Below are 26,198 nucleotides of genomic sequence, written 5' to 3' on the forward strand. Positions count from 1 at the left end.
AAAAAAAAAAGAAAAGAAAAAAGGAAGAGACACAGACGTGTCACCCTTGGATCTGCATGGGATACTGCGGCATGGCAGCCCCCGCTTTTTCTTCTGGTTGATACGCTTTAGTCATAGTCATATTTCTCTTCCCTTGGGTATTGAATTGCCAAGGCTGCTGTGTCAAGGGGGAAATTCTATAAACACTCTGCAGATGGGTTTAACAAGATGGGACAAACTGGGAATAGAGGTCAGAGTGGGTTAAACAGGACTCCCTGGGTATTGTGTCTAATCAAGGCAAGCAGGAACTCAGGAGGAAAGATAACTAATTATACACCAGTGAGAAAATATTTATTGAGCACTAAACAATGCCTTATACTGGGTTGCTGAGGTATTGAGGACACAACAGATAAAATTCTTGCTTTGTAGAATTGATATTTTATGTTATAATTCTTGTATCTTATAATTCTTGCTCACACCATAACCCATATAGTTGCAAAACATGTTCTCGTTCCAAGTAAGACATATCACTTCTGTAACACACTGTAAACTTCCTAAGGATGTTTTCTTGCCAAATTCTATCTTGAGTAGCTGTGGTCGAGCTATCTACTGCTAATCTTTTATCAGAAGAAGTTCAAACTATATTTTAATGTAAAATATTAACTTAAAAACCCAGCTGAGTAATTTTATATTATATTAACAGTCACTTCTATCACAACTTCTGTCCCCCACCCCCGAGTAAAAGGAGAGCCCTCAAGTCTGATTGCAGAAATTTTATTCTAACGAAATAAACAGAAGCTTTTCAAAGTTCATTATTTAAGCATCTCCCTTTCGACTTCCTAATTATGATGCTTTTATCCACCGCCTTTCACTGGCCTTACTGCTAGAAGACAGTTCTTTACATGGGGAAAAAATAACACAAAGGAGCTTCTCAAGCCATGTCTTGGGTTAGTCATGAAATGGTCTAGGTCTGGCTTCCAGTGGAGGCCACTTCCAGGAGCCATTTCATCTTCATCCACCTTAGAAACACAGGTCTGTTCTGCCACACGGCCAGTCGAGACTCTAAAGAGTATCATGTGGGCACAGCTTTGTGAATACATAGCAATGGCCATAGGCCTGGCACTTGGCTATGGCTTCTGAAGGTGCCGGGATCAAAGCCTTGAACATTGTTTGTCCTCTGAGCAGATTTTGCAGCTACACTCAGTGTGCCAATAAGTTTTGGACTCGGAGGCATCTAGAATATTCTCATTTTGTTTCAGTGGTGTGTGTGTGTGTGTGTGTGTGTGTGTCCTCACATCTCCTCTTATGTATCAACTTTAGATTCTGCATCGCAGGCACTGGAGTTTTGGGGGACCCTCTGCACAGCATTCTCACCTCTGAGGTGCTGTGTCTGGATATCTTGCTCTTGTTATTCATTGAATACAAAGTGCCTTCCAGGAGCTGCTGTATGGATGCCATATATGGAGCTTACCAGAAAGTTTGATTTTTTAGTTTCTTTGGAAGGAACGTGAATGGACACCAAGAGGCTTTTATTATTCAGTTCTGCTACCCAGCGTCTTTTGACATACATATAAAATCTGATCGTTCTAGGCTGGGTATGGAAAACTCCTCCAGGTGTCCTCCTGTCTCATCTTTTTGCCTCGTGAGAGAAGGCAGGGGAACAGGTGAGCGTTGTTGTCAGGTGAATCAGTCCTTTGCCCATTAGCCTGGGATAAGTGTCTTCTTTTTCATGCTTGCACGCTAACTGGTAGGCTTCGTCTGAAACCTGTTTTACATCAGACATTCCCAGGGCAGCTTTACTCCACCCCGCTCAAGCCAAATCTTCGAATCCTTCAGCAATAGAGTTCTTTGTGCTAATCATGGATCCCCGGCAGACCCACAAGTTTGACCTAACTCTTTTCCTGATTACACTGGCAACTGGTTGTTCTTTTACAGCGACGCTGAAAGAAAGACCAACCAAGTTAGGGGATTACGGCAGGTAGGAGTAAGGCTAGCTAGCTAGATAGGCGTTGCTTACAGTGCGAGGTTCCTAAAAGATACGGTTATCAACCCAAACCCATTTCCTTCCAAGCTGGGGACAAAGGCTAAAGAACTTTCTGGAAACCCCAGTTGCTTGCGAAGGCACCCAGCACGTCCTGCAGAGCTCCGCAAGCTCACAAACCCGAAGCGTTCTCTGTACCTTGGTGGTTGCTTGTGCCCATACACTCTGTGGCCCAGTCCTGGGGGATCACGGGGTCCAGTAGCTCTGCAAACTTCTCCAGAGGGCAGCTGTGGGTACAGCCCGGCAGCGTGAGTGGGTACGGCTCGTTCTGGGTCTCATTCCGGTAGTACATCTCCACGAAGTGCCCCCTGGCGCGACAGGCAGAGGACAGAGCTGTTAGTTCTGCAATGCTAAATCGTCCTGTGAATTTCTTTCCACCCAGCTGTAACACATCCCTAAGGACCAGTGGAAGAGCTCGTGAGAAAGAAGGGATTCCAGCCAGTTTGTGTGGGGATGGGGGGGGGCGGGGAATGTAGAGATTAAGAGGGTGCAACAGGCTTAGGGACGGGAATTGGGAGGGCTGACTTGTTAGATAAACATGGACTAGCGTCCTCCATCAGAGAAGATGATGGGTGTGACTTTGAGTAAGTGAGGAGCTACTGGCATTTTTTTTAAAGACTTATTTTATTTTATGTGTGTGTGTGTGCTTGGGAGTAGATGCCAAGTGTGTGTGGGTAGCCGTGGAGAAAAGAAGAGGGCTCAGATCTCCTGGAGCTGGAATTACAGGCAGTTGCAGGCTGCTGATGTGGTGCTGAGAACCAAACTCAAGTCTTCTGTGAGAGCAGTATATGCTTTTAACTGCAGAGACCTCTCTTAAGACAGATTCTGTTGTACGTATGTATGTATGTATGTATGTATGTATGTATGTATGTATGTGTTATGAGTAACCCCTAGTTCTTGTTGAATCCACACTTAATCCTTGGTGTAGCTTTCTTCACATCTGTATTGAGGGAATGGACTGTCCTAATTTCTTAGCTCTCATGTATTAAACTGACCTCATATAAGGTCCTAAGTACAAGTTGGAGGCTTCAGCTAAGACCGGCATTCTCAACTTGTGGGTTGTGACCCCTTTGTGGTTGAACTACCCTTTCATAGGGGTTGTCTGGGAACATTGGAAAACACAGACATTTACATATACTATGTATAACAGTAGCAACATGACAGTTATGAAGAGGCAATAAAAATAACTTTATGGCCGGGGGCCACCATACCATGAGGGTATGAAAGGGTCTTAGCATAAGGAAGGTTAAGAACCACTGCTCCAGAGGACAGGTTAGCTCAGGGAATGGGGGAGGGGCTTTCTTCATCCTCGTTCCCATTCGATCTCTGGGTAAGTGTAGGTTGATGTCATTATGCAGGTGAGGGCTGGCACAAGTTAGGTCAAGGCCATGATTGGACAGTAAAAAAAAAATAAAGTGGGGACAAAGCTTTTGTAAGGCGGGAGAGGGGAAGTAAGGAGAATCAACATGGAGACGGAGAAGGATGACCCAGATCCAGGTGGTCCTGAATCGCCAAGGTAGCCGGGATGGACTTCTGTAGGCAAATTTATCTAATCTAGGTGGGCAGTTTATATCCTTATCAGTTGGTTGTAGGTTTATTGTGTGGGTGTATTGTGGATTGAGAATTTAACATATAAATCTGATTGTCGGGTTGTAGTTTGTTGAGTCTTGATTTTAACGGGTTGTTGGGAGTTTACACCATAACTATTAGGGGGCGGATGTTGGGAATGTAAACACAGCATCAGCACAGAGTTACGAGAGGGAAGCCGCTGCTGGCACCAGGAAATGTTAACAGAGTCCATGGTGAGAGAGCTGAGAGATAGGCGGTCTCTGTATGAAACCGGTGTGTCAGCGACCTGCCTGGGTCAGAGAGTACTTTGGGGGCAGCGTTAGCCCTCGTTCCAGTGGCCCACTGGAGGGGGAACTGGCTAGAGGGAGAGCGACTGACCACTAGGGTGTGCACGGGAACCATTCTGCCCTGTTTTATTTTTTACCGAAACAGGTAAGGGGAATGTTTATCTTTGTAAACAAGAAGAATTTTTGCTTTCCAGCTTTCTGTTAATAACAAACTATAGAAATGGTAAAGTGTTAGTCATTTCTAAAGGGGGAATGTGGGGTCTACCGAGGTGCTGGGACTCACCCTCCTATTCTGCCCCTTCAGTGATTTTCATTCACCCCTTTCTATCTTCTCTGTTCTCGGGGGTTATGTCAGTGTTCTCAATATGTCCTCCCCTCAGCCATAAACACAGATGTGAACAACATGGACAGTTAGAGGTAGTCCAGGACATCAGACAAAGTTCTCTCAGAGAGAAAGTGGACCTAGATTCATCCTGAGTCATTCTAAGTTCATCTTACTTCTAAAACCAAACAGTTGGAAGGTTGAATGGGCCTGCACCAAACTGTGGAAGTAACTCCCCAACAAGAGTCAGGAGGGAAATTCAAGTAGGATTTGACGATCTGCCCCACTGTAATGACTTCAAATTTCAACTTGTAGATGTCATTATACGCAAACCTTTAAAGACGCACCTTAAAGAATGATCACAGTACTGCAATGTTCATTCACGAGATATGTTTTTGTTTGTGTGTATATGCATGTGATATGGCATGTGTGTGTGCACGCACACCTATGTGTTCATGGGTGGAGATCAGAGGCCAATGTCGGGTACTTCCCCCCCTTGCTTTGCCCCTTAATTTGGAGATTCTCTCTCTCTCTCTCTCTCTCTCTCTCTATCTCTATCTCTATCTCTATCTCTATCTCTATCTCTCTGGTGGATGTGGAGCTGGCTGTTTTGGCTACACCGTCTGGCCATTTATTGCCAGGATCTGCCTGTATTTGACACCCAGGACTGGGGCTGTAAAATGCACAGTTGGGTGCTGGGATCTGAACTCGAGTCCTCATATCTGCTGAGAAATCCCTGCATCCATTAAGCCATTTCTCCATCCCTTAAGATACATTAAAAAAAAAAAAACCTCCCAAATATGGTATGGGTTGGTACAACAGCCCCCCCTTTCCCCACTCAAGTGGCCTTGATGACCAATAGTCCATCAAAGTCATGATTATCTTTCCAAAAACTAGACTCATGGCCCAGAAGTGACTGCATTTTGAAGACTCCCTTGCAGCTCGGTGGGATCAGTATGTCGTTTTAACCAATAAAGTATGAACCACAAGCACGTGTTTCTTAGGGGCCAGGGCACTTGATACAATTGCCTGGCTCCTTTGTGTAAGTTGCCTGCAGGTGAGCGGCTCTCCGAGCTATAGGTCAGAAGCCCGGTGCTTGAACATCATCGTACGTTTATTACACACCTCGCGAAGCACCAGCCTCGACCTAGTGACCCTGCGCTGGAGGTTAGATACACAAGAGCTTAGTTCCCATTGTTCGAGGCCTCTAAGGGCTTGATCTTCACCGATGCAGAAGGGAAAGTTAAACTTTCTGAGTTAACACATCTGCAGAGCAGTACCCAAATTGGATCTCATGGCGAAGATGCCTACAAAAGGCACACAAACACGGGTAACATTGTGGCACAAAATGTGAAAATGGAAAAAGGCAGCATTTTAGCACAGCGAATCCCTTTCCATAACCTTTGAACTTATATGCCAAATCAGAGAAGAAAAGCCCTTGAGGTGGAGTAGATATGGCGCTGATGCCTGAAATTCCACCACACGGACCTGAAAGAGGACTTGCAAGCTGTCTCCTGCCTGGGTTACATTGTAAGATCCTGTTTCTAAAGTAACACACCCTTTAAGTGCAGGGGTAGCCATGTCACCTACAGTTTCAACAGCTTACACATTAAGAACGCCCAGGAACTGGAAACAGTCTCCCTTTGTATTACTATTGTTTCTTCTTTCAGGAGAAAGTCTAGGATGACTTTGGAATCAGGATCGGGTAATAAACAACTAACGCATATCTTAACTTGGACACCCCTTCCCCTTTTCTAACTTAAAGCAAGCAATCAGTTTTAACTGGAGTACAGAGAAGGTTATCCTATTGTAACAACCAGGTTAACCCCCGTGTGTGTGTGTGTGTGTGTGTGTGTGTGTGTGTGTGTGTGTGTGTGTGACTCTTTGATAAAGTGTGTGTGTGTGTGTGTGTGTGTGTGTCTCCAGGTTTTTTTCATGGAAAAGTTAATAACAGGGACTTGATTGAGGCCATTAGAGAAAGTGAGCCAGTGAGAACATACTGTAGTTCCCCAGTAAAATTTATGACTTTACACCCCAATAAGTAAGCTCAGGACTGCACACCCCAATAAGCCATCCCAGGACTACACACGCCAGTAAATCAAGTTTAGAAGTATGCACCCCAATAAACAAGCTCAGGGCTGCACACCCCAGTAAAGCAAGTTCAGGACCACATACCCAATAAATCAAGTTTAGAACTGCACACCCCAATAAGCCAGCCCAGGACTTCACACCCCAGTAAGCTCAGGACTGTGGTACAGACACCAGAGAGGAGAAAGGACTGAGGAAAGCTGACAAGGGAAAGCTGACAACGTCTCTTGTCTTAGATCTGAAGAAACAGCCTACTCCTCAAGCTGATGCTAGGATTGCAGCTAGATTTCTCAACTACATGCCCAGAGTGCCCTCCAAACTCTTGTGTTAATGAGGGAATGTTTGTTTCCAAGCTCTCATTGATCTATTCACGTCCAGTCATAGGTTCAGGAAAGAGAGTGTCTATCATTTTCTGACCACGATGGACCCACTTTCTTTGTAAATAGTTAAGAGATTGGCTGAGGATAAAGTCTTAATGGTGTTTTAATATTTCCTTACAGGAAAGTGTCTCCCTCCCTGCTGGGAGACTCTGAACAGCCTGCATCTATATCAAGAGAAGAGGTACCTGGACCAATCACAGTGCATCTCATATGCAAATGAAGGCATGGATTTGGGCCAATCAGAGCACACACCTCATGTAAAAATGGAGTTTGTGGGGTTGGGGATTTAGCTCAGCGGTAGAGCACTTGCCTAGCAAGCACAAGGCCCTGGGTTCGGTCCCCAGCTCCGAAAAAAAGAAAAAAAAATGGAGTTTGTATTTCTTCATTTAGTCTTGCCTTGCTAGTGCTGGCCAATCTGCTGTGCCACCTGCTCTGCCTTTGGCTTAAGTTAAAATGGTAGTAAGTTCACATCTAGCCAAACCAGTTAGCAAAATGGCTGACATAAACTTTGTGAAACCACCCTTGCTGGCACTGCACCTGAGGAGCTGGTGTGGCAGCTGTGACCGTTAGTGTCTTTCAAGATATTTATAGAATGTTCAGAATGACAGACGTCCCTCAGTTCCAGTAAACTCGGACATTTGAAATCTCTAACCTGACTTTTCTTTTCTCTTCCTTTCTTCAGAGATCAAGGAAGTCACTGGTGCAGGGTCATCCCAGGCCACCAGTGGATTAATACTGCCTGGCAGTAGGGCTTTAAAACTACGGGATATGAGTCACAGGAGCTGCGGTTTGCACTATTTATATTTTGTATACGCGACAAGCATCCTTCTTTCCCCCCTGGTGTCTTGTACCAGGCAGTTTTTTCCCCCAAGCAAAAATATGTAATGTCTGCCTACTCCTTACATTGCCTTCATTTTTTAAAAAAATTAATTTCCTTCACTTTGAACGTTTCTCTCAGTCCATCTTCTGTGTATACAATATTTCTCAATAAAAGGCTCACGGGATCAAAAGAGTCAGAAGCACTGTTATCCCTGACCTCAGAGGATAAAGACAAACCGAGTAGAGACGGACATGATGGCCTTAAGCAGGCTGGCCCAGTAGCGCATGCCTGTAACTCCAACCCTCTGAAGGTTGAGGAGGGAGGAGCAACACCAGCTTGGGCTGCAAACTGAGTTCCCACTGACCCCAGCTATGTAGTGAAACGCTGTCTAAACAAACAAGTCAAGAGTGAAGTGCCTAGCTGAGCACTATAGAGGGTTGATGGGTTGTAGAAGAGGAAAAGTTGGTTTGCTTTGGAGGTGTGGTCCACAGAATTGAACTTAGTGGTACAACAATGTCAAGCAACCAGAGCTTCCAGGGACTAAGCCACTACCTAAAGACTATACATGGACTGACCCTGGACTCTGTCCCCATAGGTAGCAATGAATATCCTAGTAAGAGCACCAGTGGAAGGGGAAGCCCTGGGTCCTGCTAAGACTGAACCCCCAGTGAACTAGACTATGCGGGGAGGGTGGCAATGGGGGGAGGTTTGGGAGGGGAACACCCACAAGGAAGGGGAGGGGGGAGGGTGATGTCTGTCCGGAAACCGGGAAAGGGAATAACACTTGAAATGTATATAAGAAATACTCAAGATAATAAAAAAAAAATTAAAAAAAAAATAAAAAAAAGAAATGTAAAAAAAAAAAAAAAAGAATTGAACTTAGTGGGGTCATGAAGTTGGGAAAGCGTGTGTGTGTGTGTGTGTGTGTGTGTGTGTGTGTGTGTGTGTTGGATCCAAGAGGAGTTCAGGGGAAGATGAAGATGAACACGTTCAAAATATATTAATATATTGTATTTATAAAAATTTCCAAGGATTAATAAAAAAATGTATTTAAAAACATCTCTATGAGTTCCAGACAGCCTGGTTTGCAGAATGAGTTCCAGGGTAGCCAACAATACATAGTAGGATCCCATCTCGAACACAAACAAACAGACCCAAGCAGGCACTTACCCATTATCCTGGTACAATTCCATTATGTGGCAGGAAGCGTAGGGAGGTAGAAGTCCATTATAAACGTCTAGCGCCATCTGCAGGCCACTCACAGTAGTGTCGTGCTACAGAGATTGAAAACAAGTAATTTTACTGCTTGTTTCCTGATTCAGATTTACCGGCTTCAGCCTGTGGAGGATGCAGTGACGGTTCCTGATCCCTCCACTCTCTCAGTGATGATAGGGAAAAGGGTAAAGAATGAGCTTCTTTTGCGGGTCTGGGCAGTTATGTTTACTCATCTACTGTTTTCGTTTAAAAGATGAAAAAATGATACGCAGAGAAATTAGGCACCTTGCTTACTTTCATAAGTAGAATAAATGTGAAGCCCATTTTCTTATTTTAAGTTCCATGGCTGTGGAGGGCCTCCCTGCTTCTGCATGGTATATTGATTTTCAACACATTAAAAAAAGTCTGGGACACATGCCAGGTTACAGACGTATTTGCAACATCTTTGATTTTAAAGTTGGAGAAGAGTATTCGAGACCAAGGATGTTTAGGGAGGTTAACGATGTAAGGAAGCAGGGAGTGGAAGATTTAGAAAAGTAAATGACGAATGCAATGGTTATTTACCTCAGAGTGGAGTTTAGTCTTTTGACATGGATGAGCTGTGCAATCTAAGGTAACCTGTACCTTCTTCCATTTCTATAAAGTGGGAGAGCATTCGAACTGTCTGGGGCTGGGGATATACCTCAGCTGGTACAGTGCACATATCCCTGTGTTCAACCCCAGAATCGTGGAAGGGGACACACACACACACACACACACACACACACACACACACACACACACACACACTTATTGCATACATGCATACATCTGAGTGCCTAAGCTGTACGGCAGTGCACACATTCAAAAGAAGTTAGAACCAACCTAGTGAGAAAAGAGAGCACATGGCTAAGACTTGGTAGACTTGGTAGTTAGGACTGGAACCGCCATTTAGAAGCTTTACATAGCTGGCAGCACTGTCTAATGTCAGGCCCACCTCTCTCTCAGAAGCGCTCCTCTTATCTTCCTGTGTGGGCTATTTCTCTAGTCGTTCCCATTCAGAGTTCTGGATGGTAATGACTTCCCCGGGTTCTCCAGCCAAATCATAGCTTTCCACAAAACCCATCTAACCATGTTCTCTCCTGTTACCACCCTAGTTTGGTGCTACCCCATTTACCCCTCAGCGTGTACAATCCTCTATACCAAGAGTTCCCCTCTCAGCTTCCAGTCACCACAGGAGGATGCACCCCTGAGTGCTGCCCCTGTTTTACCTGCCCGGATGTCTTCCCCAGTGAACACCTTTCTGTGGCTTTTCACACATTACCACAATCTGCGGCATGTAGGACAAGACGGCCCTTAAAAGCCTTCTAACTCAAATGGTCTGCATTGTTTGAGGGCTGTCTAACAAAACAGTGATGCTAGAAGGCTCTGTGTCTGTGCTGTCCAGCCCAAGAGACGCTGGCTGTGTAGCTGTGTGAGCTCTGTAAATGTGGACAGTGCAATTGAGGGCTTTTAGCTTTCTCTTCTTCTTTTCTTTTCCCTTCCTCCTCCCTCCCCCCACTCTGTGTGTGTGTGTGTGTGTGTGTGTGTGTGTGTGTGTGTGTGTGTGTATGTGTGTTTCTGTTTTAAACAGTGTTTCAGTATACAGTCCAGACCAGCTTGGAACTCTTTCTGTCAGTGATTCTCAACGTTCCTAATGGTACAACCCTTTAATACAGTTCCTCATATTGTTTTGCCCCCACAATAACACACTTATTTCGTTACTATTTCATAACCGTAATTTTGCTACTGTTATGAATTATAATATAAATATCTGATATGCAGGATGTTTGATATGCAACCCCTGTGAAAAGGTCATTCATCCCCAAAGGGGTCTCAACCCACAGGTTAAAAACCACTGTCTGTGGGGTCCAGACCTGCCTTGGGCTCAGTAATCTTCCAATCTCAGCCTTCCAGGCAAACACTGGGATTACAAGCCGGAATTACCACATTCAGCCTGACGCTTTCTTCTATGTAATTATAATCGATATAGGTTTAAACAGTTGCACGTAGCTTCAAAGTTCCATATCACGTAGACCAGTGATTTGTTATTTTTTAATTCGATACCAGAGTCTCCACAAAACCATTCCTAGTGGTTCAGTGCTCTGGCCTTTCTTTTCACAAGCCTTACGTACCAGTGAAGAAGTGCTTTACTATCCTATCCCCTCTCTCTCAATGATTCAGGTCTGTCAGATTCAGAATGCCTGATGCATCTCTTTCCCATGCCCTGCAGCAGAAGGATGGCTGGCTACCTCTCTGGAAATGCAAAAGCACTTGCTTTTAATGGATGTCATGTTGTGTATTCTGGTGTGTATGACTGTCTTACTGTTGGTGTTAGTATCACAATGGAACTTCCTCAAGGGCAGACTAATGTATTTAATTCTAGAGGCTTTGTGGTGGCGACAACCAAGATACACTTGAACACGCGTGTCTGCTCAGTGCGCACAGAGGTACTTACTGCAGAATACATGATCAGCTTCCTGGCCTTCTGTGGTTGAGTTGCAAGCTTCATGTTCTTGAGAATTTCATTGACCAGGACGCCTTAGGGGAGACAAAACCAACAACAGGGCTGATCCAAGCATAGGCTTATACAGTGCTGTGTGGGCTTCTTGTCTAAGCACAGTCGACAGTTCTATCTGTTGCGGGTCAACAGACTAGGCAAAGACTTAATCTTGGCTCCTAATCTGACCCATGGCAAGCAGTGTGATTTAGGTCTTGTGGAAGCCGAAACTCAGAGGTATACATGCCTTACACGGTTTGGACAGGAGAGCTGGGTGGGCGGGCCCCCAAGTTCCCTCCTATCCTAGCTTTCATCAAAGCCCTAGTTAGGAGGCTGATACTCTCCAAAGTTTCCATGCTTTTCGGACTATAGACAGTCTGTTGTTAGCCAATGATCCTTTTCAAAGAGGATCATGAAATGGTGGCATGGCAGGCACTTGACTCTTCACCCTTGGCTTCTACTCTCTGGTGGTCAGACCTGCGGGAGGCCATGGGAGAAAAGAACTCTCCACACATATAGATCATGGACTGTCTCCTGTGGACCATTTCTTAAATGTAGCCAGGGTGTGTGTGTTGGGTGGGGGAGGAAAGGGATATGGAGAGGGAGACTGAGAGGGAGACAGAGACAGAGACAGAGACAGAGGAGAGAGAGAGAGAGAGAGAGAGAGAGAGAGAGAGAGAGAGAGAGAGAGAGAGTCCTTGAAGCCCTGTTGGTGTGTGTGCTCTGGCTCAGGAGTGGGTCTTGGTGAAGTCTATTTTTGGTAACAAGCAACACCGAAGGTTCTGACGGTAATCCCACAGTCTGTAGGACTTTCAGAAATTCACACCTAACAGTTATGACAGGCCAGGGACGATGGATGCTAAGTGAGCCAGACACAGTCCCTGCCCCTTAAAAGGCTCATGAAATAGTTACACTTAGGCATGTGGGCTGGTAACTTAGCAAAGGCGACTGGTGATCCCTTCTCTTTGTGGATGCTGGGATTTCCTGGCTGTGAGTGGAAGAAACTGGTCTTGAACAGGTCCATGTCTCTGACCCAGGGAAGGCTGCCCCATACTCAGGAGACTTCATACTGTTCTTCAAGCTCCATCGAGCCTAATCTCAGTTGCTAGGTTTCTGAGAATCATGAAAACTACTTTTAAGGAGCGGTTGGCCCTCTGTCAACAGCAGTCTTTATAGGAGGCTATAGCCCCAGTAATGAAAATGGTACCCCCTTTAGTTGGGGGGCAGTTCTTCTCTTCTTCTGAGTACCGTAAGTGCCCTTAGGCTGTGGAATTCTAATATACTGATGTGTGTGTGTGTGGGAATGAGACTCGGTCCAACATTACATAGTCTGTAATCGGAAATGCTGGGCTTTGAAGCCAGTGTAGCATGAGGCTCACTTCCAGGTTTCTTGTGTCCATTCTTTATTGAAGCAATAAATCCGACAGAACATCACTGGTTAAGAGACATAAACTCTACTTCTTAGTCTCCTGATCTACACACAGCAAAGATTAGCAGACTTTTCCATACAAGGCCAGATGGTAAATACTTTAGAGTTTATGAGGTATAGGTCTGTTGGCACTGCTCTATTTTACAGTGGTACCAGGGACATAGCTATAGGCAAAACGGAACATGACTACGGCTGTTTCAATAAAACCTTATTAGAAGCCCCTTTGTAGCCATTGCTGGAACATCGGCCACCAATCCTTTTGTGACTTCTGACTCCAGTGTGTCTTCTCCACTTGGAGGAACACTGACTTCCTGTCTCTCCGAAGGGCTAGGCAGAAAGGCCTGGGCTCCATCTTTGCCCACCAGAAAGGATGATGATGTTCGGTTTGTACAAGGACGCCATAAAGGTCAGGCGACCGGCACAGCAGGGCAGGTTTTCAGGAAGGAATGAGTGTGGTGCCTCGGGGATTGGCACAACTGTTTGAATAAATTCACCCCAGCACGGCACTTATCGAGAGGCTTAAGCCGTACAAAGCTCTGAAATAACCCTGGAACAGAAAGCCAGAACTTGCCAGGTAGGAGTAGAAGAGGGAAAGCACCAGGAAGGAGCAGTGGGGTAAATGCAGGGACAGAGTGACAGTGTAGACAGCCTTTACTAAAAGCTGGGTGAATAGAGGGTAACAGGAACTTCTTTACAGAACCAGACACAGGGCTGAATTCAGCTCATGGGCATTTATTTGCCAGTCCCTTGTCTATGGCGAGAATAGACGAATGTTTCTGAACTACACTTGGGGGTTGGGGTATGTATGGGTACATCTTACTAAACACTGTCATCCACAAAACCAAGTACAAAACAAAAGTGCCAGCTGCTTTACCATTCAATCGCCATGCAATTGACAAGTCTCTCTCTCTCTCTCTCTCTCTCTCTCTCTCTCTCTCTCTCTCTCTCTCAACAGGATTGTAACAACAGACTGAGGCTGAGAGAATGTTTTGTTAAAAAAAAACTGCAAGAAACTAGACATGGTGGCTCATGCCTTTAATCCCAGCACTTGGGAAGCAGAGGCAGGCAGATCTCTGTGAGTTCAAGGCCAGCCTGGTCTACATAGACTTCAAGGCTATCTAGAAATGCACAGTGAGATCCAACCTCCCAACAATAACAACGACAACAAAAACAACAGAAAACCCCTGCAGGAAACAAGTTTTCTAGCTAATCAAAGGCAATGAATTTGCCCCCGAAAACAGCTCAGGCGTGCACACATGAACGCCAGTCTTTATAATCCAAGACCAGACATCTTGGAGAAGGTCTATTCTGTACAGAATCTAATCCTCTCTTCAAATGGAGAATGAATACCCTCAGAGAGGAAGTGGACCCCCCTCCTTGTGCCATCCTCTATGAGTCAAGGGGGGAATGAGGTGGGAAAGAATAAAAAGCTAGGAAGAGGGGTTGGGGATTTGGCTCAGTGGTAGAGCACTTGCCTAGCAACCGCAAGGCCCTGGGTTCGGTCCCCAGCTCCAAAAGAAAAAAGAAAAAAAAAAAAAGCTAGGATGGACCCCACTTCTTTTTTTTTCTTTTTTCTTTTTTTCGGAGCTGGGGACTGAACCCAGGGCCTTGCATTTGCTAGGCAAGTGCTCTACCACTGAGCTAAATCCCCAACCCCCGAACCCCACTTCTATTCATGTAAAGTCTGTGTAACCAGTGATAGACTTCTGCCTGATGGAAAGCACCTTGGCATTTAATTAGAATGTAGATTTCCATTCTACAGGTCCTGGGTGGGGTCTGAGGGACTCCTAACCACTGCTGGGGGTTAGTGATGCTTCAGCCTATTGAACCATCACTGATGTAGTTGGGGGTCTGAGTGTAGGAGCCTACCTTCACTTTCTGATGGGGCTTGGGACTGAAACATACTGCTGGTGTCTGCTGGACCAGAAATGAAACCTGTTGCATGTGTGGCCAGTGAGGTCTTCTGCATCCCTTGCTGGGAAGTGCATGAGATGAACTTCTTCCCTGTTTCTCCTCCCGGTCTGTACCCTACTAACGAGGGTTAAACCTCCCAGCACAGCAGGTTCCATCTAAGGCTCCTTTCTGGTGTGATGCACTGCCTCTCTTGCTGCTTTGGCCATCAGTGTGGACAAAAGAGTTGAACACTTCCTGTAGGTCTGCCTCTGTGCCATGCGATGGGGACTTCTGCCACAGCAGCTAAGTAACACCCTTAGATCCTTGATGACCGTGGTCCTAAGCTATCAGACCCAACCTACTTTATTCAGGTTTGCTCCCCACCCTCCTGATTTATGCCTCCTATGCTGCTCTCCTGGCGACAGCTGACAGACAATGCTTGTTTTCTAGCTGCAGTTGCCTCCTCTTCTGGTTGATTCGAGGGCTTTATCTAGCTATCCAGTTCCTGGGTGCGTATCCTCCCAGTCTGGTCTGGTTCCCAGAGCACTTTGCCTCTGTGTGTTCTCTAAGGGTCTTGTCTTGATTAATCGAGAGTCATGAACACCTATTAGTGGCCAAAATCCTGATATAATTACACTACCGTCCTCAAAACATTTAGAAACACGTCAGCCCGAGAGATCTTCTCCACTGTGCCAACAGTTAACACAGCTGGACCTTCTCTTGCTTACCCTCAATGTTAATGACTACGTTAACCACGTCTGAAGTTGACTCTCCCTAATTTGTGTTGGCCGCTTATATCAACATCCTCACAGGCCCCCAAATCCACCCATCCTGGCTTCCTTCTTCTACTCTCCTATCCTGGTTTTAAGGGCCCAGCACCCTTCTTACTGGCTTGGCCTTCATGATGGGAATGTGTCAAAGACAACAACTGTGAAGTGGGGTCACTGGTCAATGTCTTTCAATGCCAGCGGAAGAAGTCATATGAACTCGTCAGTTGCAATACTCGTCAACTGTTTGCAAAACACATCCAGCTCTTGCCAAACTTCACCCTTGTGCTCCAACCTATCAGCCAGCAGACACAATCCACTCTCCCGGAACCCAGACTTAAGTCCTCAATTATTTCTTCTGGAAGAAATGGAAAAGACCATTTCCTGAAGTAAAAAATTACAACCAGAGTGGGCAATGCCAACCTAGTGTTGACGGACAGTGTTAGGTACCTGGTGCTGTTTGTTCTAAGTCTCTTAAACATACATTCATTTTAGCAGTCAGTGTCTCCTGCATACTGTCCTTATATCCACTTTGCAGAATGGAAATTGCAAGATGATAAAATGTCCCGTGTAAAGCCAATCAGTGGGTGGGTGACGGGTCTAGAGCTCAGACCCAGACTGTCCACCCCAAACCCAACATGCTTTTCTTGTTTTTTTTTTAAATACTCACCCCCCTGGAGTCTAGATTTCTCTTTCTGCTTGTGAATTCCATAAAGAGATAACAGAGATAATTCTGACAACTCCTTCAACTTAGTCATGGCGTCCTCTGTGGCCCAGGTGGGCAAGGTGAAATTGTGAACACTCTGCAGAACAGGGAACAGAGGAAAACGTGTACACACAGTTGTGAGTTATGACTTCCTTTGTTGATTTCCACTCCACCCTTCATCCTGCAAGTAGGACAAGAAGGCCAGGCAGCCTCAACCGAGGAATTGCCCCCTTCACATTGGATTGGCCTTAGGTAGGTCTATGGGGCATTTTCTGAATAGGGAGTTGATGCAAGAGGGACCAGCCCACTGTGGGCAGCATCACCCTAGCAGGTGGGGTTGTATAAGGAAGCTGGCTAGGTGTGAGTCAGAGGGAGAAAGGCAGAAGGCTGCCTTCCTCTGGGGTCTGTCTCTAAGACAAAGGCTAAGAAGCATATAAAGTCAGATACTGAATCCTAAAATTCACAAGGACTGGCTTATGAGGCCAGTTATCAAAGTCCTCACGTTTCTGGGATTTTCACAAGTACGCTACAAGCTTCTAGTTGGTGGGGGAGCATCTGCACCCCATGCACGGTGAGTACTCGTAAATGTTTGCTAATTGTGTGATGGATCTGCAAGCAACACACACCTTGTGCAGATGTTTATTATCTGCTAGGAAGGGTTGTCAGGGTTCTTTCAGTTGCAAAAGTTGGAGAACGGGAATGAGGAAGAAGAGGAAGAAGAAGAAGAAGAAGAGAGAAAGAGAGAGTGGAGAGAACAGGGAAGAGAAGAGGTTCTGAGGAGACCAGAGTGAAGTAAAGAGACGCAGAAGGAAGAGGCAGGGGATGTGACAATGACCCCAGGTAACATGGCCTCATCACAAATCATTTGAAGTGGCTGGGGTGTGGCTCAGCCGTAGAGCTTGCAGGTAGCACCCTGGACTTTATCTCCAGGACAAGCAAGTGAACCAACAGAAAACTGTAGTAAAGAAGAAGGAAAAGAAAAAGGAAAGAGGAAGGGGAAGAGAGGGAGGAGGAGGAAGAGGAGGAGAGGAAGCAGCAGCCGCCAGGAATAACATGAGGAGCCTAAGGGGAAAAATGCTGAAGAGAAACAATGGGAGGATGCATGGTTGGGTCACCTGACTGTCACGGAGATGGGCAAACTGTGTCATCTCCCATCGAGACAGATGTAGGAAGGTCACTCCCGCCCCATAGACTCATGTCAGAAGTGGGCATGAGGTATGCAGTGGTCAGAACTTGACTCCAAGATACAGGAATAAAAATTACTGGGGCTGGGGATTTAGCTCAGTGGTAGAGCGCTTACCTAGGAAGCGCAAGGCCCTGGGTTCGGTCCCCAGCTCCGAAAAAAAAGACCAAAAAAAAAAAAAAAAAAAAAAAAAAAAATTACTCCGTTTGGCCAGAAGATGGAGCCTGGTGGATGAGAAGTGTCCCATGGCAGAAAACTGTGCTTTATCCAGCTAGGAAGGTGACTTCAATTCACCACACAGGGGAGTTCTTTCCTCCAAAGCCACGCCCGACAGCCTGCCTTACAGTTGTCTGGATTATTTTAATGTCTAGAAAGCTGGCAAATCCCCCCCCCCCCCGTGTGTGTGTGTGTGTGTGTGTGTGTGTGTGTGTGTGTCACAGCATTTTATATAGATATGAAATATCATTTTTCCCATTAAAACCAACGACAAGAACCTGGCACTCCAGTGTGACTGCAAAGTAAATGGCTGGAAACGTTTTGAAGAAAAGCCATTTTGATTGCAGTTTTTTAGAGGGCAAACACATAAGGAATGGGAAAAGAGAAGTACGTTTTTTCCAGCTTATATGAGGAAATCTCGAGCTAGGCTGCGATATCAGAGGCCATCCAAGCAGCCCACATTTTATAGACAGAGAAAGAAATGAACTTGCCAGACTCAGTATAAGTTTCAAATCACAAAACCCGATTGCAAATGAATCTCTGATAAGTTCTCTTACCTCGCAATATAAAGGGTCGTAAAGCCTACTCCAGATTTCAAAAAGATCCTGGTCCTCGAATCCCGACAGCGATGGCAAGGTGTCTATGAAGCTCTGCAACAAAGACAGATAATTGTGGCTGAGGAATCTGACGGGAGCGAATTTCTCATAGAGCGTCAGAGCTGCAGGCACAGGCTGGGTCATGGCCACGTGTTCCTGGTTTGGGCTGGCGGCTGATGGAAGGACTCTGCCTGGGACTCTCAGGAGTGGGTGAAGTATTAACACATGCAAAGGGATGTCCCTGAGAAAGAAAGGAAAGGATGGGCAAGGCACCCGGAAGTCTCTGCTGACAAAACTGAGCTCTGGATGGAGTGCAAGCATTTCGCTCCCCAGAAGGTTCTACGTTGTCATCACGTGACTCATGTTGGACTGTGAGGTTGGTGGCTATTTCTAGGAAGCCTTTCGGAAGGCAGTTAATGGATAAAATTTCCAAGAGGCTATCCCTTATCAATATGAACCTCAACAGACTTCCATCAAATAAACAGAAATAATTGTTAAAGTATATCCCATTGCGGTGGCTGGAGAGGAAGCTTGAATTCTAGCACCTGTGTAAAAAGCCACACTTGGTGGCATGAGCTTGTCATCACAGCACTGAGGGGGAGCAGACTGAGGGTCCCTGGGTTCTTCTAACCAGCCCTGTCTAGGCAAAGGTGAGCCCCAGTTTCCGGGGAGAGACCCTGTCTCAAAAACACAAAGTGGAGGGTCCCGAGGACTCACACTTGAGCATGACTCTGAGTTCTACTTATAGTGTACACACATGGGCATAGAAGAACACACACACACTCAGGCAGCGTGCATAGACACACACACAGGCACACACATAGGCATAGGCATAGGCATAGGCATAGAAGAACACATACACTTCTGCATGCACACACATACTCATGCAGCACGCACATACACACACACTCATGCCCTACATACATACATACATGCAGGACCCCCCCCAGGCATAGCAGAACACATATGCTTGTGCATGCGTGCACACACACACACCTACCCCCTAGATATGAAAAATGGTTCCTATTCTTCTGGCCTCAAACACAAAACTCCAGAGGGCATGATTTCTCAGAGGAACTGTCAAGCTTCTCAAGAGCAAATTATTCTAATGCTATTTTAACTGCTCAGGACCATTAAAAAGAGAGAGAGAGAGAAAACTTTCCAAGTGTTCAATGTGTTAGTCCTGATACCAATGCTAACAGAGACTGCTCAGATAATAAAATGAGTTCAGTGTCACTTGGAAATATCAACGCAAAGTACAAAACATTAGCAAATATTTCAATTCCACATGAAAGGAGAAAGGCTTGATTTGAGAAAAGTAGAGATAGTTCGGTTCTAGTAAATCTCTGAAGTATAGTTAATATAGTCATTGATCCAAAGGTGATGATGATTTCATTGAAAAAATTTTCAAAAGACTGAGAAATTAATTGATTAAAACACTCATGACGTCAGAGAAGATAGATAAATTTTGTTTAGTTTTAGTTTTGACACAGGGTCATTAGGTTTACCCTGGCTTGCCTAGAATTCTCTGGGTAGTCCAGGCTAGACTGAAACCTACGGATTTTCTTCCTGCCTCTGCCTCCTACAAGCTGAGATTATAGATGTGTTACCTGTATGCTGAGGGACTGGATACATCCTCAACTTAATAAAAAAAAAAAAAGAACTGCTATATTTTGACTCAAAGTTAGTGCACTTAACTTTGGTTAAGTAGAAATGGTAGAAAATATCTAAATTAAGAATATGACAAATGATGCCTAATACAACATGTGTGTAACATTGTGCTGTAAGTTCTGGCCATTACAAGCAGGTAAAAGAAACAACCAGAGAGGTAGATACTGGAAAACTAGAGATAACCCACTGCTATTTACAGATATCAAGATGGACTGGAGAGACGGCTCAGTGATTAAGAATACTTGTTGCTCTTGCAGAGGATCCATGTTCCATCCCCAACATCTACATGGTAGGTTACAAGCATCAATAACTCCAGTTCCAAGGGAACAGATCCCTCTCTGACCTCTGTCGGCAGCAAGCATGCATGTGGTAAACATTCATCTATGTAGGCAAAGCAATCATACACGTGAAACTAAAAAGTCTCTTTCAGTATATTTGAAAAATTTACATGCAAAAATACATGGCAAGAGACTAAAATGATCTTTAGGGTAAGTACAAAGATACCATATTTTTTCAAAAAAGTTCCACATCAATTGCTTATAAATCCTCCCCCATTTAACATAAATTCAGTATTATCTCGATTAAAACCACTAAAAAGTTTAATTTTTTTGAAACTAGGGGTACGTGGATATTCAGTAAAGAGTAATTCTCTTTCACAGTCCATATTTCTCTTAGCATCCCTTTTCCCCTTTAGTGTATACTGGCTGATTCTACAGTTAAAAAAAGAAGCTAAAAGTACACACATGAAAATTCAGAAGATTGAGGAGCGGGCTTGGAGAGGCAGAGGCAGGGGCAGGGGCAGGGGCAGGGGCAGGGGCAGGGGCAGGGGCAGGGGCAGGGGCAGGGGCAGGGGCAGGGGCAGGGGCAGGGGCAGGGGCAGGGGCAGGCATAGGACGACAGAGGAAGGCAGATCTGTGAGTCTGAGGCCAGCCTGGTCTATGTATGAATTTCAAGACAGTCGTGCTGCAGAAAGATCCTGTTTCAAGAAGAAGAAGAAGAAGAAGAAGAAGAAGAAGGAGGAGGAGGAGGAGGAGGAGGAGGAGGAGGAGGAGGAGGAGGAGGAGGAGGAGGAGGAGGAGGAGGAGGAAGAGGAGGAGGAGGAGGAGGAGGAGGAGGAAGAAGAGGAGGAGGAGGAGGAGGAGGAGGAGGAGGAAGAAGAGGAGGAGGAGGAAGAGGAGGAGGAGGAGGAAGAGGAGGAAGAGGAGGAAGAGGAGGAAGAGGAGGAAGAGGAGGAAGAGGAGGAGGAGGAGGAGGAGGAAGAGGAGGAAGAGGAGGAAGAGGAGGAAGAGGAGGAAGAGGAGGAAGAGGAGGAGGAGGAAGAGGAGGAAGAGGAGGAAGAGGAGGAGGAGGAGGAAGAGGAGGAGGAAGAGGAGGAAGAGGAGGAAGAGGAGGAGGAGGAAGAGGAGGAGGAGGAGAAAGATAAAACCAAACAAACCAATAACAGGGATGACAGGTGACTTTAGATATTGAGACAGCTCATTAAGTTCTAATAAACCATGGTCTTGTTAATCAGAACAAGGAATAGAATTTAAATTCTAGAGCCGGTTTCCCTCCATAAGGAGATTTTAATATATAAGAGAATGACGAACCACAAAGTGCTTATAAAAGTAATGATTCCAAGAGAGCCCCACTTCCAGGAAGTAAATCAAAAATAAGTTCTGAATCACCAATAAATTAAGACACTGCCCATCTGCAAAAACTTGAGGAATACTTTACCTACAAATGTAAAATATTTTCCAGATATTTTATTTATCACATTCTTGTGCACAGGCAAACTGGAAGACTCCATAGAAAATAATGCCACTTGTTACCTGTGTGGGGTCATTGAGAGGCCACCATGTTCTAGTGTGTTTTTGATGCTTTCTAATTCTGGGACTGTGGAGATGTGTAACTGATTCAAATGGTTACTTTTTAAAAATCCAAATTACTATGTCTATCCTTGCGTCATCTTGAAAAGTGAGTATTTCATAAAAGGGAAGGACATACTAGTCATGTAGAGGAAGAGGAGGGCCTTGGTCCCTTAGCCTCCTCAGAGCGAGGGACTCAACACTCGAATTTGCTCTCATGCACTAGATACCTGTCAGGGACATGGGCAGAGCGTGGAAGGGACTGGCCTCTGTACTGGCTGGTGACCTCCACACAGGGAAAAAAAAAGTCAGGTAGGATGGTTTTCCTAATTAAATGTCCTAACCTAACATCATTATGGGCCACCTATAGGCACAGTCACCCCACACTTCTTTGAAGAAATTTCATTCTTTGTCTTGACCTTCATACCCCGGTAGACGCTAGATGACACTCACTTTATATGGTTGAAGCCTCTTCAGGAACTCCTCAGATTTTAAAGTCTCACTCTTGAGTTCTTGAAAGCGAGGACAGTCCCTGAAAGGCAGGTATAGCAACTGTGGAGAAGACAAAACAAAACAAAACAAAACAAAACAAAACAAAACAAAACAAAACAAAAGACCTTGATTAGTCAGAGAAGCACCGGCCTGAGACTCAGTGCTAACCTTTTAAGCCTCATTAGGTCTAAAGCAACCTTCAAAGATCCATGTCTCCTTTGAACAGAAATTCTAAAATTAGAGGCAATGAGGAAAATGGTCTCCAGGTCCCCAGATAATAGGGCGTGTCCTCCGATGCAGAAAGCGATTTATTTATTTTCCTTTCGTGAGCTTGCTGCTGGTAAGTATCCACAGTTGCTCATTTTCCGTGTGGATGACTGTTATTTTGTGCTAAATGCACATCTGTGTGCGCCTTCTCTCCCCCCAGGAGTAAGGCTAAGTAAATTAGAGGTTTGGAGTAGAATTTTAAAGGAGTCAACCATTCATTTTGACTTCGTTCTAGGAAACCTGCACTGTCAAAATAAAAGTAAGCGTTCAATGTGTGGAAAACATAATTAAGAAATCTATTAGGAGGACAAAATGATCATGGTAAGATTAGTGTAAGTTTCACCATCGCTCTGAGCTTTAACTGTGATCCGTGAGCTGGCTTCATGGCTCTAAGTTTCATTCACTCTGTTTCTGTAGCCCTCGCTGAAGAGCGCTACCGGAAGGCCACTCTTCAATCACTGAAGTTCTGAAACCCAGTGTGTATAAAGCCGAGGCCACCCTCATCTTCAATCATTTCCTTTTGCTAATTTCTCTATTTCCTGCCCATGATAAAGTTTATAAACCAGCACTGTAGGCGGTCAGGAGAATTGGTCTACTTTCAAACTAGATCGAAAACAGACCCTTCCTTCATCTCCACCGTCCATCCGCAGTCTGGACACAGGCTCTGTGTTTCAGTCACTGTCCATGCTTCCTGTCTGTGCGGTCCATTCCACTGACTTCCCAGTCCCTTGTCCCCACAGAAGCCACGGTCCTCCGTAAAGGAACCCCAAACACCAAATCATGTGGGTCTTCACTTCCGCAGACTTTTCTTTTTACTTGCTGTCAGATCCACACTTGCTGTGGCGTCTAAAGGTCCTTGTGAGGTGACTGGCAAATGACAGCTAGTTCTCTACCCTGTTTCCCCACAGCCTAACTTCTCGCACTCTCCTGTCCAGAAACACCGAGGTCTTCTTGCTTGGGGCTGAAGCCCAATCCATTCTGCCTTAGCCACTCCAGCAACTTACTTCCTTCTTCCAAGGGATTTATCACAATCTGAAAGCGCTTTATTGTCGTTCTCCTTTACTGTCTATTTCTGATAAGATATTAATCTCAAGTGAACTACACTCCCCTCTGTCACGCTCTGCGCTGCGTTGTCTACAACTAGGATAAGGATGTTGGATCAGTCGACGCTCAGGAAGCTTTAAGTTGCATCCCGTCTGTCCTCTCCTCTCTCCAGGTGTGCCACCTGGTTTTACTTTTGTTTCCTCCCTTTTTATGACCATGTAACCTCAGACGTTCATGTCGCCATCCCTGAATGACGTCACCAATTATCCTCTGAGGCTCCCACATCTTTCCCTTCTAGGCACTGTCAGGACAGTGGCTCAATACACCGCACATCGCACCCAGGCAGTTCTGAGGAGTGCATGCGGTCACATCCTCTCCTACCTCCGGGGTCTAGTTCAGTCTCACCCTCTGTGAGGACCTGAATCCCTGCCCCGTGCCCCTTCTCTGAACTCCTTCAGCACAGACAGCTTGTGTTGAGATCATCGCCCATCGTCCTGTATTGTGTCACGTGGTTGATACATGCTGACTTCATTTCTGATCTAGGCACGAAACTTGATCGGAGGATATGAATCCTTCAGCACAGCTGGAAGAATAACCTAGCCTTCTCATCCATTCTGTTAGACTTTTTCATTGATCAGAGAATCCCGCTTGCCTTCATGAAAGAGCTGTAACCTGTAGATAGATACTTTTCCTGTTTTTCTCTCCATCTCCCTCACTCCCTGTTTCTTTCCTCACCTTCCAATAGCCTCAGCTCTTTACTGTGTCTGTGTACTTTGGCTGCCAGCTGTCTGGATTACAGGCTGACTTGCTCCTTTGATTCACATTGGCTATGGTTTGATATTGCATTTCAGGCTTTATTTCTGTAGAAAAGACTGCTGTAAATAAACATAATTTTTTTTGGTATTGTTCACATTTTTAGAACACTGGTAATGTAATGTTCCCGTGATGATTCTCCGAAGATATGGATATAAATACATTATTCTAGTTTTCTTTTTCTGAAAATATCAGGAATATGGTTATACACATCATCTTTGAGTCGGGTTTACAGGGGAGGCCCGGCTTCTACCAAGCATTTTGAAAAATTCTATAAACAACTGTAGCATTCATATAGCCATTAAGTCAAATCCCTAGGAGTACTCATGGCAGAGAGGAGACTAGTACATCCCAGAAGTCCCGGGAAAAAACTTCCGGTCAATGCTAATAAACAGTCTGAGATGCTATTGTGATTTGGATGTTTTCTAGAGAAGTCATGTGTTGGAAGCTTGGTCTCCTGTGAGGTTACATTGAGAGGTTGAACTGTGAGAAATGACTGGGTCACGAGGGCTCTGCCCTCAGGAAAGGATTAATGGCTCTTTATGGGTAGGAGGGGGATTTATTATAAAAGCCTCACCACATGACATTCTCTGCCAAGTCACAGCTCAGCAAGAGGCCCTCACCTGGTTCTGAACAGATGTGGGTCTCATGCTTTGAGCCTCAAGCCTTCAAAAGTGTGACCCGAATGAACCTCTATATTTAAATAAGTTATCAGTCTGTACTGCTCAGTTATAAAGACATGAAATGGTCAAGCCTATAATTAAGGAATAATTCTTTGCTCCAAACTGGTTCATTTGTCTTCCCTTACGATCTACAATGCAAGGTTAGACTTATTTATTCAGTGTTTCTAAATACCAGTTCCTTTGAAACGGTTAGATTTCTTGGTCAAACCTCACCCAGTGTGGGTAATATTTGAGTTTCTCTCAAATAGTTCTTTTTAAGCAACTTGGCATAGGATGCTGTATCTCAAACTTGGCTGCCCATAAAATCATTTAGGGAGATCTTTAAAATACTGATGCTGGGCATAAAGAATGGACCAAGTTCTATACCCAGCATCCACACGGCAGTTCACAACAATCTGTTGTTCCAGTTCCAGGAGCTCCAACTCTCTCTTCTGGCTTCCAAGGGACCAGTCACACACATGGTGTATACACATGAGGTGAAACACTCATACACATATAATAGTTTAAAAGCTGCTTATGTAGGGACCTCACCCTCAGAGACTGTCTTGTCATGAGGAGTGCCCCTGTCACTGGGCATCTGAAAACTCTCAAGATGGTTCTTGAAGGCAGCTAAGCCTGAGAGCGACTGTTTCACAGGAAGAAGATGCTTTTGAGTGGAAGAAATCCATGATTCATTTTATTCACTAGCAATGGCCACTAGACAAAGTTTGTTGTTTTACCTCTTTGAATATCTCCTTTGCTCCAGAATGTAAACTTTTAAAAGATCTTGGGGTATTTGGGGGACATAGGAAAGCTATGTTGGGCTCTAAAATCTTGAGGATTAAAGGTAGAACCCTGGTGTGTGTGTGTGTGTGTGTGTGTGTGTGTGTGTGTGTGTGTGTGTGTAGATGGAGAGAGGGAAATTACCAAAAGTTGGAATGGCAATAAGGCAAGATAAACCCAAGGGAAAGCTCAGCTCCTAGCCTTGTTTGTCTATGTATCCAGACTGCTAAATCTGAAAGTCCCCAGTAGTCTGATGGTCTCCGCCTGGATTACCCAGGATACTGACCCGATCCTCAGAGAGAGACACGGTGTGCACTGGGATGGGCTGCCAGAGCAGTCTGGGATTCCAGATGCTGATCCCCTCAGGGGGAAACAGGGCTGCGAGGTTTGTCATAGCACTCATCAGAGTCCTGTCAACATCTGTGCTTCGGATATAAACCTAGAGCGGAGAAATCAGAGCAGACGGAAAATTAGAGAAAACTCGAGGCTCTCTTCCCGTGGGGTTGACAGGGTGTCCGGGGAAGAGCTGGGACGTGGCATGAGACACCAGCAAGCACTGTAGGAACATCATAATCATGTGTGTCATGGGATGGATAGCACTAGGAAAATA

At 45.2% G+C, this 26,198-nt stretch overlaps 1 protein-coding gene across 9 annotated transcripts in view; it reads right to left on the bottom strand.

The window, feature by feature from the left end:
- Window positions 1–26,198, bottom strand: part of Acp3 (acid phosphatase 3) — a 48,565-nt gene that overhangs the window by 10,666 nt on the left and 11,701 nt on the right. For 6 of the 9 annotated variants that reach the window (XM_087563489.1, XM_087563491.1, XM_087563490.1 and 3 more), the window contains 7 exon segments: window positions 25,875–26,027; window positions 21,981–22,079; window positions 17,971–18,063; window positions 15,979–16,111; window positions 11,178–11,260; window positions 8,657–8,760; window positions 2,159–2,328 (listed from right to left, as the gene is read on the bottom strand). In XM_087563489.1, coding sequence (XP_087419615.1) covers window positions 2,159–2,328; window positions 8,657–8,760; window positions 11,178–11,260; window positions 15,979–16,111; window positions 17,971–18,063; window positions 21,981–22,079; window positions 25,875–26,027 — 835 coding nt within the window. 9 annotated transcript variants of the gene reach the window in all.

The sequence above is a fragment of the Rattus norvegicus genome, chromosome 8 (genome assembly GCF_021556685.1).
Source record: "Rattus norvegicus strain SHRSP/BbbUtx chromosome 8, alternate assembly SHRSP_T2T, whole genome shotgun sequence".
Classification (NCBI taxonomy): domain Eukaryota; kingdom Metazoa; phylum Chordata; class Mammalia; order Rodentia; family Muridae; genus Rattus; species Rattus norvegicus.